This window comes from Orbicella faveolata, unplaced genomic scaffold (genome assembly GCF_042242905.1).
Source record: "Orbicella faveolata isolate gen_17 unplaced genomic scaffold, um_ofav_v1 contig_1, whole genome shotgun sequence".
NCBI lineage: Eukaryota > Metazoa > Cnidaria > Anthozoa > Scleractinia > Merulinidae > Orbicella > Orbicella faveolata.
The window spans coordinates 2,967,166-2,984,781 of record NW_028301536.1 but is presented as its reverse complement, the minus strand read 5'-3'; the positions used below and the strand labels follow the sequence as shown (position 1 = coordinate 2,984,781).

The window sequence follows — 17,616 nt, the reverse complement described above, 5'->3', positions numbered from 1 at the left end:
GTTACCTCGCTTTTGCGATATTCTCAGCTATAGTTAACTAAGTGCAAACCTCTAACTATCACAAATCTTCGATGTTAGGTTTCTTACAATCGATATGAAACTGCAGTGTGCAATGAAATCCTAAATAATATGCTGACCTTTTCATTACAGACTGACTTGGTGCGTAATTTCGTCCAATTAGTTGACGGTTTGAGGTCTACGTGCCATGTAATAGCTATAAGGGTTTCCAGCACGCAATTACAGTAATAATGGAATAGAGACCAGGGAAAGCCACCCGCGCGTGTGCTGCACTTCCTGTACTCTGAGGCCAGAGTTTGGGAGTTATACTTTCTGCAATAGCAACATAAGGTAATCCATTTTTATTTAAATTATTTTCTACACGTAGCATTAAATTGAGAGCAATTTTCGACGCATTGTCTTACATTGTCTCAGTTATAAACGGCTAAAATTGTAACGCAATCGCCAACAGCATAACGTCACGTATTAATCGTATTTAACGTCTGGGCCGCCTGTAATTTATTAATTTATTTATTTTGTTTACCTGTGCGTTTATCACGGTTAGTTGCACTTTACTAACACTATCCTTTTTTTAACTACATGAGGGTAGGTTTTAGCATTTCTGTAACCTCTCACTTCAACGAGGTTGTTTCCTTGGAAACGTCCAATGCAATAGCTACAAAAAATACGCTACGGATTTTAAAAGTATTGCAGTGATAAGTCAGAATCGTATAGACCATGCTATAACTATCTAATGTATGTACTTCTCAGTGCATCAGAAAATACTGGCTTCGCACATGATCAAGACAGCAATGGCACCAACCAGTCCAACATGGCCACCGTGAGAGATTATCGTAACACTATTCCATTTTGGAGGCTTGTCTGAAATTGCCAGTGTCTGGGCCTGGTGACATGATTTATCAGAGCACAAAGCCAAAGACTTGACCCAAACATTGTAACCATCCACCTGCAAAGGAAGTGATCCGTTTTCTACTTCTGAGGCAAACTCTTGGATGGTCTGGTCTAAGTTAACGGACGTTATAGACGTAGTTACAATACCCAGAGCTTTCATGTCTGCCAAGACTAACAAAACATCAAGGTTATCAGAAGCATCATTCATATTTCCGCTGTAGGCAAGCCATTCCATCACATCTGTTTTCCACTTCAAGGTATTTGCAATGGCTTGGCCGATTCCATCTACAAACCGACTTTGGAGATCAGCCTCAGGAAGAGAATCAGTTAAACGCCTTCCTCCTTGGTTGAATTTTTGAACTACAAGTCTTGTGATTTTGATTAGCTCTTTTGTGCCTTCTTTGAAGCTGCAGCTGCTAATCTGACTGTCCACACCGCATGTTTTTTCTGTGTTCCACAGGCCTTTAAGGGATTCCCAAGCTGTGTCCAGCTTACGGAAGGATCGTTTGATGCTCCAGAAGATCTTGAAATAGTCCGAGCAATCAAGGCTGCAAATCGAGAAAACAGTGAGCATGGCATCTTTGACAGGAGTCAAGTAGCATGTAGTTTGAGAAGCCAGCGCTTTCTGTCGTATTTCGTGACACGTGGGGCTGGCCCAGGGAAGCACTAATGGTTCTAGAGGGGCTTGAAGACACTTTCGAACGTCGTATACCCATTTCTGCGCAGCAGGACTGAGTAACGCTTTTTGCTCGTCGTACACCCTGCAAAACCTCTCAGCATAATCAATTGCATAAGCGTTAGTTGCTGCTTCACAGTGATACAGCCTTACCAAACAATCACGATACCAGTCACAAGGATCACGAGGTGAACTGTAACATGATTGCGGCAGATGTCTAGCAGCTGTACTTCCAGGTGTGCAGGAGCAGTCCCTGGACACTGAGCCACTTCCTATGCTGTACACCAAGAGCATGCACTGGTACCAACAATATTCGCTTGAGGGGTTTCCACAATGGTGTCTGTCGCCACTTTGTTCGTGAATGGAACTATTAGTGAGGCAAATAACCCACTGATACTGGTTGTTGTAGGCCTGCAACTGGACGCAAGAAGTGGTTCCTGAAGGGCCTCTGAATGGGTTGCATTGCTGGGACCAAACGCCGTGTACAAGGGCAAAAAACAGAACAAATTTGGACCTCATCTGCAACGTGGGAGATTACAATTAAAAATAAAATAGTACATAAGAACACGAGGTAGTACATATGTATGCAGCTATTTGAGTTGAGGCAACAAAGACTCAAACAGCCTACAGAAAGAAAGATAGTTGCTTAATGAGAAATGATATGAGAGAAGCGATTTTGTACATTTTCTGTTTCTTCAGTCGTATGCACACACGACACTTAAGTCCGTGGTAAAGTTTAAAACGATTTTATAAAACTCAAAGACATCAGAAAGAAAATCTACAGAAAAAGATCTCGTGAATAATGGAAAAACACGGAAAAACAAATACTTCAAAAGCAAAGCCTTGCAGATGTACTCCGCAAGACATAAATACTCAAAATTCCAGTGAACGTACACTTCCAACAACATTCGGCTGGCCTTGTGGCGTAGGCTTGACACTTTCAACCGAAAGAAAGATGCCTAGTTATTCAATATTTCCATAACACCTCTTCCCTCTGCCGTTTCTCAAAACAAAGTAACCATGCCAAAACAAAATCGCGGAAAAATAATCCGTTGATATACTTGCAATCTTGAATATAAAATATTAAGACGTGTAAGGCCGGTTGCATGACCTCGGCAATGCTTTCTCTGGAAGAACGCCTCAGTCTTTTTACATAGCTATTGTGTCACGCTATCCAAGATTCCATAATTCAAGTGAAAGGACTTCAATTACAGTTCGAATCGGCTTTCAGTCTCAGATTATACTGAAGACCGATTTGTGAACACTTAGTTTGTTGACTTTATTCGTGTTTTTCTTCAATAACTTTTACTATTTGCCGATTTGAATTCCTAATAACACGTGATGAGTCGTTGGTAAAATTACTTTCACTTTTTTTACGGAAATGCAAATTGACATATAATACTTTTGCACTGTCATGTTGCTGGCGGCAATAAGGTAAGGCATATAAATAAACATGCCCAGTTAACCTTTTCTAACTTGTAAACATCAATGACTGAAATATTAAAATTGTACTGAATTCATTTTCAATCATGAGCTCACTGGCATAAGGGAAGTTTCGTGCTGCTAAAACACCTACAATCTGAGTTCAGCTTTTATATAGACTCAATTATGTGACGTGCTGTTCTTACTGTGCATGTAAATTTGATTTGTCTCTCGTCAGTTGACCGCAGCCTCGCTTTTACTGTCTCATATGTGCGAAGTGTTTCGCTCAATTCATCCAGATTTTATAAAATTATGTCCTTGAAGTCTCCACAGCCATTCAAGACGATGCTTGATGAGCCAGTTATATCATATCCCTAGTACCTTGGCCATGTTTGCCCAACCTGCTGTAAACCACGTACGAGACAGCGCGGCTATAGTACATGAGTGATATTACGAAGAGGTAATATTTGTTGTACTTACCTTGGTGGTTAGAAAATTTATCAGAAGAGCAATAGAATAACCTACGAGCTCGAAAGCTGAGCGGAACTTCTAACAAAAAAAACGTTGACGACTTTTATGCAACTCTTATAAATTATAATTCATCTTTGTTTCCTGTTTCGTTCAATTCACCTATATTGGCCCATTGTTTACCTCAGTCTGCGCAATGAGTAGTTTTACTGCCGCATCTACAATCAGATATCTTGCGATCTGGAGAAACAGGAAAGCTTAGATGAGATTTGAATAAATACAGCGCCGATAATAATCATAAAACCAAAGCCTGCATGACGAAGTTAAACAGTGCACTCTTTGAGCTTTATATATCATTGTTCCTGTCTTAATCTAGTTTTGCAGATAAAGCAATTTTTTTTTCGTTGTTTCGAAATCATTCTGGAAGGAATTACGCTAGTTTTACCCGAAAAAAGTAAAATCCACGATGTCTGCTTTATGTCGTCCAGATTCGTCACAATCGACAGTTAATTATCCTATCTTAGGCGCTGGCCATCATATTTTTCAGGGTGGAAGGGTGTTTGGCAATTACTAAAAGCATTCCGGCTCAGGAAAAGCAAGAAGAGGATAAATGTGCAATAAGCAAGCCACGGCAATGAAATATGTATGGAACACATCGTGCTTTTCAACTTGCTGCCGTGACGCTAGACCTTGGTAACGGACGTTTTCACATAATTTTAGCTTGCATGCATGAGCTATGTGCAATTAAACATTGGTGCCCGTAAGGGCTTTTCAAGAACTCTGTCTTATCGACATTGTCGGCTTTAAAGAGTATTTCAGTGAGTGTTTTAGACTAAAGCGTGGTCAGGAAAACTCTACTTGATGCAAGTTGCAAGCTTAAACATAACGTTATTTACAAGTGCATGTGCTGTACAGTGACAGGTTATTGTGCGCGTTCTCTTCTGTTAACACCCTCAGGAGTATGTATAATAAAACAGTATTATTGAATTCAGTGTTATCAAGGCCTTGGTTTGTGTTATCCTCCTCAGACTTTGGCTTCGACAGATAACACAAACCTCGGCCTTGATTATTCTAGCCATCATGCTAAACATCCTCCAATAATATAATTATTGGTGTTTTATCAAGCCACTCTCTGTGTGTATCCGTTCCACGGTTAGTTTGCCGAGCTAACAAATTACTGTTGTCTAAGTAAAGTATTTCAGAAAAGAACAGAAACAGGACAAAGAAGTGCAATTACTGAATGATTTATTTTTGTTACCTTCTATAATGCCTGGAGTTAACGTAAAATTAAACGCAGCCTTCTTACTTGAAGTCGTATTTATCGTAACACAATTCAAAATAAGAAAACTTTACGGAAACATTTATAGCGTTACTCTACTTGGTAGTTTCAATCTTTAGTCACCTAAGTCCACATGATTAACTGTTTTAAAATTTTTATGAACTAAAAAATACATTGAAAGAATTTTAAGTTTTTCGCTCAACCAAATCAAGTCCTTTAAAGTCAAAACAAGGTTCACTGTTATCATCATGGGAGTTTTCACCATTCCTCGTTTCAAAGTTCGAAAAAGTTTGAAAAAGCTTTGATCCCAACCATTTTAAGCGCGACTCCGGAAACGAGATATTAGAGTGGATCGAAAATAAGAGGTCTGCACTGATGTCAAGTCATCTCACTAGCAGATCGATCTTAATCGACATACTGTCGCTTGCATCTAAGCGTGGACACCCGACGCCAAAACATGCTCTAATTGGGTGTCAAACGTGGCATGATTGGTCATCAAACATTTGAAGTTTAGCAGACCGTAACGCGAACTTTCGCGCTCAAAGTTCAGCGCACGAAATGGTGAAGGATTGGACATTAAAGACTTCTTCAGGGAAATTAACCCTGACCTGTGTCAATATGCATGCGCCTTTCGCGAGAGTGGTTTTACTTCTAGTATAACCATGAAATATTGCCTGGAGCAAGACTTCAGAGTCTTTCAGAGCGCGAAAGTTCGCGTTACGGTCTGCTAAACTTCAAATGTTTGATTAGCAATCATGCCACGTTTGACACCCAATTAGAGCATGTTTTGGCGTCGGGTGTCCACGCTTAGATGCAAGCGACGGTATGTCGATTAAGATCGATCTGCTAGTGAGATGACTTGACATCAGTGCAGACCTCTTATTTTCGATCTGCTCTAATATCTCGTTTCCGGAGTCGCGCTTAAAATGGTTGGGATCAAAGCTTTTTCGAACGTTTCAAAAATCTAGGCTTTGGGTTATTTAGAACTAGGAGAAAAATAGCCTGACATGTGATTACACAAATATATATCGGGGCATTTTACCACTAATATTCGCACCGAGCTCGTGAAATCATACGAGTACACCGATGAATAGTCGGCCACGGGAATTGGACTTTGAAGGCCAAGATAAAATAGCAGAAACGATATCTACCTGACTGTAGCTACATTCACTTGGTTGACTAATGTAAAATCAGCATTTTATGGTTATGCTATCCAGGCTTGCAACTTGACAACGTTTAATTTAAAAGAAAAGTTTATTCGTCAACATCATCACAAAGGCAGTGATCCCATACATCCCGACGTTCCAAGGGGAGATGCTTACACCACCATTACGTTTACCAGGCTTCCGTGTAATGACAGGAGCCCATGGGCTCCTGGTAATGAGGATCTCACCAGTCACGGGTCCACCATCATCAGAAACTTTGGACGTGGTAGGGACGGGCCAAACTGGTGGTTTGTCTGAATTGGCCAGTGTCTGGGTGTCATTACACGACTTATCAGTGCATGAAGCCAAGGATTTCACCCAGACATTGTATTCATCGACTTGCAAGGGAAGGGTTCCTCCCTCTATGGCTGAGGAAAGCTGTTGGAGAGATTGGGTGAGGTTAACAGATGGGCTAAAGGAGATGACGATGCCAAGCGCGTTTTTATCTGCCAATACCATCACCATCTCTAAACTGGTCGGATCGCTCGTATTTTTAGCATCGCTTGGGTAGGCAAACCAGTCCATAGAGAAGGTGTCCCACTTTAATTCTCTTGCAATGGCTGAAGCGACTCCGTCTGCAAACTTGCGTCGAGCGGTCTCGTCTGGGGTGGAATCAGATGAACGTTTACCTCGTCGATTGAACTTCTGGAAGGTTAGTTTGGTGATTTTGATCAGTGCTTGCTCTCCTTCTTCAAAGCAATTGCGAGAACTGTTTGAACCACATTTGTCGTCAATGTTCCACAGTCCACTGAGAGATTCCCCATTTGTTTCCACGTTGAAGACATACCCTTTTATGACCCAGAAGATCTTGAAGTATTCTTTGCAGTCTAGGTCACAAATGGATGGTACGCCTTCGTCTGGTTTCATGTAGCAAGACACTTGAGATTCAAACGCTGTTTTTCCAATCTCTTGGCACGTTGGTTTGTTCCATGGACGCAGCAACGGGACTAATTCGACCTGGAGGCATTTACGAACACCATCTACCCACTTCCTGCCGTCGGAACTGAAAATGCTTTTACGCTTGTTATACAACCAGCAAATCTCTTCGGCATACCTCAGTGGGTCAGCATTGGCTGTACCTCTGCAAGGGTACTTCCTTTCCAGACAGCTGCCATACCACTGGCAACTGGTTCCAGAAGGACTGTAGCAAAAGGAAGGCAGAGATGTGGTGGGTGACAGCGTTGGGTTTGGTAATGAGCTTGGCGAACAAGAGCAGTCGCTGGTCACCGGACCGGATTCCTTGTCATGTACTTCCAACATGCACTGGTACCAGCAATAAATGGCAAACGGACTGATACAGGTGTGTCTTTGAAAGCTCTTCTGTAAAATGTAGCTATCGGTAAGGCAGGTTGCCCACTGATATTGGTTATTGTAAGAAGATATCTGGACGCAAGCCGTAGTTCCCGAAGGACCAAAGTATGAATTACAGCTCTGGGTCCATGCCTGCTGTGGGAAGAACAACAGGACAAGTACTGGCCACATTTCTCTGTGAAAAAAAGTCAACATAAAACAAATTAAGAAGGAGTCGTACGTAACGTCCGGTCACCGAGAACCTATGGTTACCAAATCCAGAAGTTGTTCGAGTGTTCGAAGCTCTCAGCTTGCTCTGGTCCATAAAGAGGGGCAGAGGAGGCGGGTAGATGCCACCCTTTCAGTTTATTTCTTTTTTTCGAAAAATTTAGGGTATTTGGATGTCAACTGTTTCTGTTTTCGGCTGAAGAAAAATCGAAATCATTTTGAAGTTCTTTTAACCATTTCATTCATTTCATTTCATAGGAGCTATGAATACTACAGCTAAGAAATGTGAGAGATGGAAATCAAAAAAGTTGAAAAAAGCTACATTTGCTTTTCAAAGAAAACGCATTTCATTTTCTGTTGCGGTTACATACGGCTAGACGTCGCATGCGATTTTAGTAGAAGCTTGCCCCCTTTTCAAGAGCCGTGAATGGGGTTAAAATCTAGAAAGATTAACATTGTAACATCCAAAGCTTTCTTGTTAACACTAAAAAAGTAAAATAATGTAAGTCCTTAAATGTTATGTCCTTCCAGCTAATAATAATCATTACGGACTGAGATGTTGTCAGTCCGATCATGTTAGTACTATCGTTTCCTAATGTGGACGTTGTTCTGTCGCACTTTGTAGTAATCGACACACTTTGTAAGACCTCTCGCACTTTGTAATAAAATTGCCGCAATTTTTAATAGCTGTTTCACTTTGTAATAACACTAGTCGCACTTTGTAATAAAAAAGCTGTCGCATTTTGTAATAAGAGACTGCCGAACTTTGTAATAATTACCGTCGCACTTTCTTATGAAGTCCGCTTGAATAATTCTTTAAATTTAGAAAGTTTGTGGGTAATCCTTAACGATGTGAGCACTCGAAGATAGGTAATACATCCCGCTTAAGTTTACAAGGGGAGAATGGCTTGAACGAAGTTCTGTTTAACGATCGATGGATGGCGATTGTATTCGCAGGCTACACTCATTTTCTGATAAGAACATGTAGAATTTGCCTAAGAATTTTCTTATTTCAGGGGGCCGCCAGGCCTGTAGTTGTCCAAGCACCGTGTTGTTATTGGCTCACGAAACAATACATAAATAATCCAAAAGAAGAAACAATAGAAGCTACAGGTTACCAGAACCAATGAAAATACAGGTCTGGAAGAGGTGCTGGACTACTCATTTCAGGCAATGCATCCTTTTAAATTTTGGGGGAAATTTCAACCTCAGATTCCTTATAAAAAAGGGTTTTCTAGAGAACAAAGTATCGTGGAAGTGGCAACTCTCATTTTCAATTTCGTATCTTATGAGTGACATTGATTTGTAGCTGTCAAAGGGAGGAAGTGTCTCATTTTCTCTTGCTTGACTGTAATAATTAATTTTCGTTACCACGTAAATTGATTCAGTGTAACCATAAAAAGAAAGAAAAAAGCAGATAAGACTATTCCGAGATATGGAACTGTTATCCAGTATCGATTCACTGAAATAAAAGAAATTTGACCTTTTAATTGCTTGCAGCCATAGGCGTACGGACACCTTCGGACTTGCGGGGGCGGTGACCTTATTGCCCGAAGAAAATTACACAATGCCCGAAAGCGTGAGTGTTGTTCAAACGCACTCAAATCGCAGTAAAAACAAAAACGTTCACAATTCTCACGTCTAATGAAACTGTTATCATTCCAGAAATAGTTATTTTGAAACCTCGCATCAGTCTATGACCTCGATAGACAGCCTAGAAAATCAGAAACTTATAAAAGAAACAGTTAATGGCTTGCTGTCGGAGAAAAATCATGTTCGTCTGGAGGTCTCGGAGCTTTTTCCGCTGGCTGAATACCCTGAAGATTCTTCTCTGAAACGAGCCCGATTTGAAGGAAGTCAGACGAGCCATCGTCCACTACAAAACAAAAACATTTAGTATCGTTTGGCAATTCTAAACGGGGAAATTCTATAATAATTTCAAGCTGCCGGGTATCTTAAAGTTTTATATCGAAACGACTTTTTGTTTCGAAACGACCGGACACCGAATTGGTTGTTAATTCGTACGAAAAGTTCAAGAAAATTTTTAAATGGCCCTTTGTGGAGCCATTCAAAATGGCTCTTTTCAGAGCCACCACAAAAACAAAAGTCTTGGTCTTCGATCGTTTGCTCAAAGTTTTTAGAGGGAAACTGGTTATGAAGCCCGGCAAATATCAAAGGAGCAAACAAAGATGCCAAGATTTATGTTGGGAGGTTCAAGACCGTGTACAATCATTTGTTTTTCGTTCATACACTATACATGAATTACGTAACCAAAACGTTTCTCTATATTGGTTGGTTCCTCAGTACGAAGTAAACAACTACTGTGTTTTATGCACGGTCAAGGCCAAAAAAGGGAACAAAAACCTAAAACAAAGAAATTTGTCGGATTTCATAACCATTTCCCTCTATTAACTATGGTTTGCTTTGATTCTTTTGTTATTGTTTTTGTGATGGAAATAATTTTCCACGATACAGATTTAAACGATATATGGCTTTTCCAAAACAGAATACCTGGATCCTTTTATCAAGGCAAACGTCACAGAAAGTAGCCTACAAGCCTGGCCTTGGCAACCTTTCAGAATGATTTCTCCCGAGTACTTTTGCCCGAACCATCAGCGTTTTGCCCGAAAAATGTCAAAAATTTCTGAAACCGGGGGAGAGGGGCTGCAAACCCCCTTCCCCGCCCCCCCCCCCCCCCCCCCAGGCCCATACGCCTATGTTTGAAGCATTGCAGACAGAAACATACTTACGATATACTTTCTATTTCCCCGAAGCTCATGATCTCAGCGAACTTTATTACAAAGTGCGACAGCAGTTACTACAAAGTGCGACAGTCTCTTATCACAAAATACGACAGCCTTTTATTACAATGTGTGACATGTATTACAAAGTGCGACAATTTTATTACAAAGTGCGACAATTTTATTACAAAGTGCGATCAGTGTTACAAAGTGTGACGATTATTACAAAGTGCGGCAGAACACAGTCAGATAGGTAGTATGATTCAGTCTCTGAGATCGAGGAAAAAAATTAAAGGAATATTAAATATGCTAAACGAAAAGCGTCGCTGGAAAACTACGGCATTGGAATATGCAGTAAACCAAAAAGTAAAGATCACCTTCAAGCTGCGCTAATATTGGTTCTATGATATTGCGTTTCAGAAACTGAAAAAACACTTCAGACCTGCAAATACATGAAACCTTCGATTGACTGATACGCATGATACGGATCGTGAAGTAAAATCACCGCCGTCATATATTGGCCCTTTAAAATTTGATAAAGTTTTCAGGAGTGAGAAAAAGCTACGCGAATACGATAGGTCTCAACTGCATGTACGTATGTATTGGAAACTCATGTCTTGTTTGAGACAGCACGGAGAAAGCTTATTAGAACGCTCGTTTACGATAATTCCACTCGAGGTTTAGGCACGACACGCAGTTTCTGTCTGTTTTTGCCTGGAGACAGCTAGTGCAACTTGTTTTGAATTACAATTTTTTGAAGTACCTTTTTAATGTAGAACGTAGCTGTAGGTCAGTGAATATCTCACTAGCACGTGCTATGATAAGGCAATTCTGATATTCCATTGCAACTGCACGTTTCTCCAAATGGCAGGAAGTGGAATGTCAATGAAAACTGAGCATTATTCGATCTGTAAATTGTGTTTTAGCAGTAGGTCAAAAAGAAGTCCAACAATTGTTTCTTTCAGTTTAAGTGGCATGCTTGAAAACTAGCTAGTTGTAGCTAAATGCATCGACTACTATAAGCATTAAACATTTAACATTTAATTAAACAAAGATCATTGTGTTGTAGTGCACGTTTTACAAAATTCCAAAGTAAACTCTAACAAGTTAGCAATGACGTCATTTACAACTAAAATATATATGCACTGTTGCATCAGAAAATAAGTGCGGTATCACGGTCTAATATCACGGTCTAATATCATTGTGAACGATACAATAATATTAGACAACAAGTCACAAATGACATCATCAAGAAATATCCAAAATTTGATTCCTTTAATAACACAGAGAAAACAATATTTCTATTTAACAATGCTGACACTTTTATTTGTAAAAAACTAGGTTACTTTACTTATGAAGCACTACAAATAAGAGAACTTTGTAACCCTAGAACTTAAAATGAAGAATCTTGTAACTAACTATGTTTATTTTTCTTTCTGGTTGCTGTTGTAATTTGTTTCGTTTTTGAATTTTTATTTAACGATTATGTATTTAGGTAACACCATTTATATGGGAATACCAATAAATTGTTGTTGAATTGTTGTCGATCCTTAAACAGAGCTTTTTCACCCAGTAAAAGTGAAATCAGACATGCTGCCTGCGAGTCGCAGGCTAACTGTGGTCTAACTCACGAAAAAAAAAAAACGGACATAAAAGAATTAATACTCATGGTTACGTATAAAATGGAGACAAATATGAATTTACTCTAATTTCATTTAGCATTTCTGCCACTTTCAGTCAGAATGTTTGACTCTTTTTCAGATAAGCTGGAAGGAATGATCACGGAAATTGTGAGTACATCTCAGAAAGCTTGGCCACTTGATGGCCTGGAGTTTAACTGTTTGATGCGGAGATCATGAAATCTTAATGTAGGCTAGACTGTTAATAACAATTATTATCACTTTGTCGGGCATTGTGGCGCATTTTGTAAACCAATGAAAAGTGAGAATAAAACAATCATACGATCTAAGCAGCCAGCCAAAATCGAGAAGCCATTACAATGTTCGAGTAAATACCGCCTTTAGTAGCTCCATGGCCGGTGGCGAAGTGAATGTAAAGTTTTGCGACTTCAAGTCAAACCGACTCAGTTCAGCCAATTATGTCAAACTGTCAGTTTAGCAATTGTACAGTTAATTTCAACACTTTAAAATAAGCTTTATCGAAGTTTCCTTTCGTGTCTTCCACAATTTTTGAAAACTCGAATAACAAGAAGCTACGCTTGATGTATTTTGTATTTTCGTTGACGGAAAATAAAAGCCATTCAATTATTCAGACTGTTTCGTTGTCATTTTTTCAGTTATTATTTTCTCAATGCCCTCTGAAATGATAATAATGGTAAGATAGTTTATGTTCTTTGGCTTCTCAAAGCTCATTTTAACCCTCGCCTAGCGGCTCGGATTAAAATGAGTCTGAGTCGGGCCCAAAGCATATTTATGTCCGCGAACATAAACTCTATATTATAACAGACTGTTTCCAAACAAGAAACATCATGTCGTAGATACAAGGAGCAATTTTAAATACAAAAATTTCGATCACTATACTATCGTTAGTTGAAATACTCAAGGAAATCTATATAGTGTACAGCTGCGCTAAATGAATGAGTTCCCCTAAGGTTATTGATAGGCGCTGCCGCATTCCAATATTAGACTGGGTACAGCTAGGCGGGCGGAAGAACGAAACCATTACACTGTAGATTGATCAAGAACGTGCGCTCCTGCACGGTATTCTTTCACACTCTCAAAAAGGATCTTTGTGCATCATAACACAGTTTTTTATCTTCTGATTATATACATACTTGCTGACGTTGCAGAAAATTGTAGTGTCATTTACTGACGCTATTTAATCTTCCTACACACTTGTCAGTTCCATTCGACGACCATAGCCTATTCGTTTTTAACCCTCGGAAGTTAAAACGAAAAGAACTCATATGCATTTTGTCATGTTACGAAAGTATAAGACAATATTATTAATAAGACTCCGGAGTTTCGTGACAACCACATCTGAAGGTTGCAGGCGAAACTAGACCTTCCGAAGAGATTTGCCACAGTCCAAGTTCGTTCAGCATACATGCACATAGGTAGGTAGGTAGGTCGCCTATATTTATACACGATTTGTATGAAATTTGAAAAGCTTCTGGGGTCGTGTACAGTACATTACTTCTAGATATTAAAATACAAAAAAATGCAGTTTTACAGTACATAACAACTAATGTACATGTATATATTAAATGCAATTAAATCGGCAGTTTAAAAGAGTATTGAAATGCAATCAATGCGACATTAAAACAAATAGATTTACTTTCAAATATGTACAAAATCTTCTAAGGCGTTGCCGCCTTCTCATATTACACTAGCGGTTGAGGCTGATACGTTGAATTTGATACGTTGAATTTAACGGCCCTAAAAAGTTCTGAAGTTTTGAGCTTTTTAGCAAGCATATAATGTCTTCTTTGAACAAGGTCAGTATTATTTGTATGCAAACATACATCGTAACACATGGACTGGAATAGAATGAAATTTCAGAAGTCGTTTACTCACCGTTCAGTTTCTTCAGATATTCTGTTCTTTTGCCAAATAGGACGGAATGCAATGCCTAAGCAATTCGATTGTTCGGTTTATCTGCAAGCTAGCGTGGAAGTGCTTTCACTTTCACGTGGGCTTGGCATGACGTAATTAATTGCGGTTTTTAAGCGGATGAAAAATTCATACCTCACTATCTATTCTGTTGTAAATATTGAGTAGCCCAGTAGTGTGCACTTGTTAACAAACTGGCAGCCACCTCTATGCGTTTTTGAAGTGTGTGAGAAGAGGATTTTTGGGATTTTGATAAAGTTTGTGAACGATTAATAGATTTATACTCAAACAATGAGATTATTTGATCATTAAATTATTCGCTCATTGCAGTCAATAGGCCATTTCCGAGTTACCTCGTGCCGTCTGTGTCAAAACCAGTCCTCGGGATCGTGCGCGCGTGCAAAACCTTTCATATGAAAATAAGTTTGATTTGCGTAAAAATGAACCTGTAGGCGGAACTCATTTTCATAGGAATGGTTTTGCACGGGAACTCGTTTTGACTCAGAGGCAAAAGGTAACTCGGAAATTTGGCTGCGCCCTCGTCAACTACCATGCGTTATAGTTCACCACAGTGACGCTCGTGTGTTCATTGGCGGAGAGACACTATCTGCCCATAGTGCCCGTCCGAGGGAAATACCCGCATGGATAGCACTCGTCCCTGAAATTCTTTTTTCTGTAAACAAGCGGGCCACTATAGAAAAAAATAATGGAAAGACGCAATTTGTTGTATTTGAGTATATTTGGCTTTTACTCCTTTCATCTAAAAATGTTGAAAATAATTCAATAGGATTTTTGAACTGACGCGCGGCGGTAAAATTGGTGGTTAGCAATAAAGACAATAGAGTGTTTATGTCTCAGAACCAGTCTCAGAACTATCTGTAGTTTTCCCTTGGAAATTTGATGTCCTTATTAAAACTAGTCTGCCCCTGAAGCTTCGTTTCTCAGGCAAATCTCGCAGACACTTCCTTCTCCCATGATGCATCAAAAACGCCTCGATCTGAGGTAGACTAGGAAAGAGGTAAGGGTAAAGCAGGCGAAGGTTGTTGGTGTCGTGTTGTTGAAAACGGAGTTATGCATCCGATTTTGGTGTTATATTTTGCTTTCAAGCAAGAAGGAAAAGCTGTGGAAAGAAGGAGGAAGTCCTACCAATGGTAAGATCAATTATTTAACGTATTTTGGCCATCAGGCTGGCGAGAGTAGAATAGAAAATAATGCATGGAGGAAAAATGTCTCATTAAAATCCTTCCGAAATCCTTCCTATAATTTAAGCTGAAGCTTAATTTAAGCTATCGAATTTGCTTTAGTTTACTCAGATCTGTGATAAGAATAGTCGTGTTTAGGTCGTCCTAGTTACTTTTATATTAAAATTTTATCCTTTACATTTGGAAAGGGTGAAATTTCTGTACGTGTACCCGCTCAATTTCCGTGGGAGCTAACTTGTGTGAGTCTATGTGCAACGTTCCGTGCTCGGGTTAACCGGTTTGGTTAGATTTGTTTAGGTTCATAAGGGTAGTGACCATGAATCACTGACAATGTTTGCGTGCAGTTAAGCTTGAGGCCTTCTACATCCCACTAGATGTCTGTTGTTAAGTGGTACTCAGTGGTAGTGTTAAACAACTCTTAAATTGTTTTGGGATGTTCAATCGATGGAAATCGATGATCGGAAAAGCAATCGATCAATTGATAAAAAATGTTAATTGGTATCTATTGATATGGGTCAATTATGATCAATCGATATAGTTACGCTAAAGCTGTTCATCCATTGCTAATAATTGGCAGTACAAGTTCCAGAGCGTCTCAACACTAAGCATATACCACAGTAACCAGGCTTTAATTGTTCTTGTAATTTCAACCGAAGTAGAACTCTCAGTGAACGCATTCATTGAAGGATACTATCTTTTTTGTTTCAAAGTACATGTAAATCTTGGTAGGCAGTTTACTGCTTGTAGCAAAGGGGAGAAGGTGGAAATGCGTTAAAAGTTACTAGAGAACATGGGCTGCTCAGCCACCTTCAATCTGAGCTTGTTTTTGCTTGTTTTTATGAGTTTGTGTTTGCTCTTAGTAATTGTAAGCATTTCGCAGTTTCTTGTCCCATTCTTATCAAAATGGCACTACTACGCAGTGCCATTTTGAAAAGATTTAAAGATCTTGGCAAGATCGAAGCTGGAAGGAGAGAATGGGACAAGAAACTGCGAAATGTTTTAAGTGCAATAGACAATCACAATTGTAAGCATGTTGTGAATTTTAACTGCGCAAATGAGAACCTTTTTATCATTAAGTTATTACAACAAAAATCTGTTAACGATCTCTATTGAGTGGCTATTCCCAAAAACTTGTCGATTGTAAAACATGACAAAATTTGAAGCCAATCCATACCAATTGGTACCAACTGGGCCATTGATTGTCATTGGAAATCGATGACAATCCATAAAAGGTCATACAGATCCTCTTCATCGATTGACCATCGATTATCAATATCAATTGATTAATTGGTATTGATAGGTATTGATTGGTTTCAATTGACATTGATCATCAATTTAATTGATTAGACACTCCTGGGTATTATGTAATAGCAGTAACAGCAAAAAATAAATAAATAAATAAATAAATAAGTAAATAAATATTAGTTTGTATGGGAATGTTTATGATTAGTTATTGGTTCACGAAGAAATAACTCTATGCCTCTCCATAACCTCTTACCCCTAGTTAATCTTAAGCTAATCCTAAGCAAACACCAATGACATTGTGAAAGTTGAATTGATCAACATGATATGAGCATGGGACAAAGAAAAAATCTGAGTCCCTAACAGGAATCAAACCCATGACCTGCTGAACACAAGGCAGTCTCTATCCACTGAGCTATGAGAACTCATGGAGAGCAAGGTCATTTAACTGAGTTCATATGTATGGCGTCCTGCATACTGCTAGGATCAGCACTGTCAAAGTCATCAAGGGTAGTGATAAGTGAATAAAAATGGCAAATTTTTAATGTTAAGTTTAATTTAAATTCACCATCTTTATTCACCTATCACCAATGACATTTCTGCTAGTTTTGAAATGATGATTAAGTACAATGTAGAACAGTAATGAGTTTTCAGAGTGTGACTGTTACCTTTGTAATACCCAGACAGTCTGACTGTATGATTTGTACTCGGTCATCTGACTGTCATCTGAATTGTTAATTTCTTTTTTTTTGTCTAGCTGGGTGTCAGGTAGAGCACCTGATGGTAGAATCCAGCACTACATGTTAAAGATAAGGAACTAGCCAGGTGCAAAAATCCATGGAAGCTTCAGCAAGGAAATCTGGTGTCCTACTTTAGAAACTTGAGTGGTGCACAGAGAAGGTTTAATAGCAAGTTGGGTCAAGGCTGCAGTGAGACTCAAAACAACAAGCCTTGCATGAACATTATCAATATGGCTTGTACTACAGGGACTGTTTGAACAGGATAGAAGTTAAGCTGGATCACAAAGTTGCATAACCAAGATAATCCTTGTACCTCACTTGAGACAACTAATACAAAGAACTTATGTTAGAACAAATTGTACATATTCTTAATTAAGCCTTGACTATCAAAACCCCTTCACGAGTTGAGAGGGGAATTTATTTTGGTCCTATGTGGTACATTTTTAGAGAAAATCAAATGTTACAGTACAGGGCTGTCATTACATTTTGAGTCACCTGTTGCCTTGTTCTCCACACCCATATAGCAAACTTGTTACTTTGTGGGTGAATTCTATCAGCAACAGGCAATTTTACCCATGGCATCAAGGGAAATTCAAGCATACTCAGCCATAACAGTACAATCACAGCAAACGATTTAGAACA

The 17,616-nt window shown here is 39.2% G+C and overlaps 2 protein-coding genes and 1 long non-coding RNA gene across 3 annotated transcripts; 1 reads left to right on the top strand and 2 right to left on the bottom strand.

Annotated features, from left to right (window-relative positions):
- Nucleotides 1-344: 344 nt before the first annotated feature.
- LOC110052389 (uncharacterized) lies at nucleotides 345-3,784 on the bottom strand. The gene is made up of 2 exons (XM_089284955.1): nucleotides 3,488-3,784; nucleotides 345-2,104 (listed from the first exon to the last, which is right to left on the bottom strand). Exon 2 carries the CDS (start codon nucleotides 2,102-2,104, stop codon nucleotides 773-775), a length of 1,332 nt encoding a protein of 443 aa, XP_089141081.1. The 5' UTR covers nucleotides 3,488-3,784; the 3' UTR covers nucleotides 345-772.
- LOC149117720 (uncharacterized) lies at nucleotides 2,098-4,253 on the top strand. Its single transcript, XR_016206073.1, has 2 exons — nucleotides 2,098-3,467; nucleotides 4,023-4,253. It is a non-coding gene; the product is annotated as an uncharacterized LOC149117720 (long non-coding RNA).
- Nucleotides 4,254-4,703: 450 nt separating this feature from the next.
- On the bottom strand, nucleotides 4,704-13,898 carry LOC110052388 (uncharacterized). Its single transcript, XM_020758511.2, has 2 exons — nucleotides 13,755-13,898; nucleotides 4,704-7,445 (listed from the first exon to the last, which is right to left on the bottom strand). Exon 2 carries the CDS (start codon nucleotides 7,439-7,441, stop codon nucleotides 5,996-5,998), a length of 1,446 nt encoding a protein of 481 aa, XP_020614170.1. The 5' UTR covers nucleotides 7,442-7,445; nucleotides 13,755-13,898; the 3' UTR covers nucleotides 4,704-5,995.
- Between the last annotated feature and the right edge of the window lie 3,718 nt (nucleotides 13,899-17,616).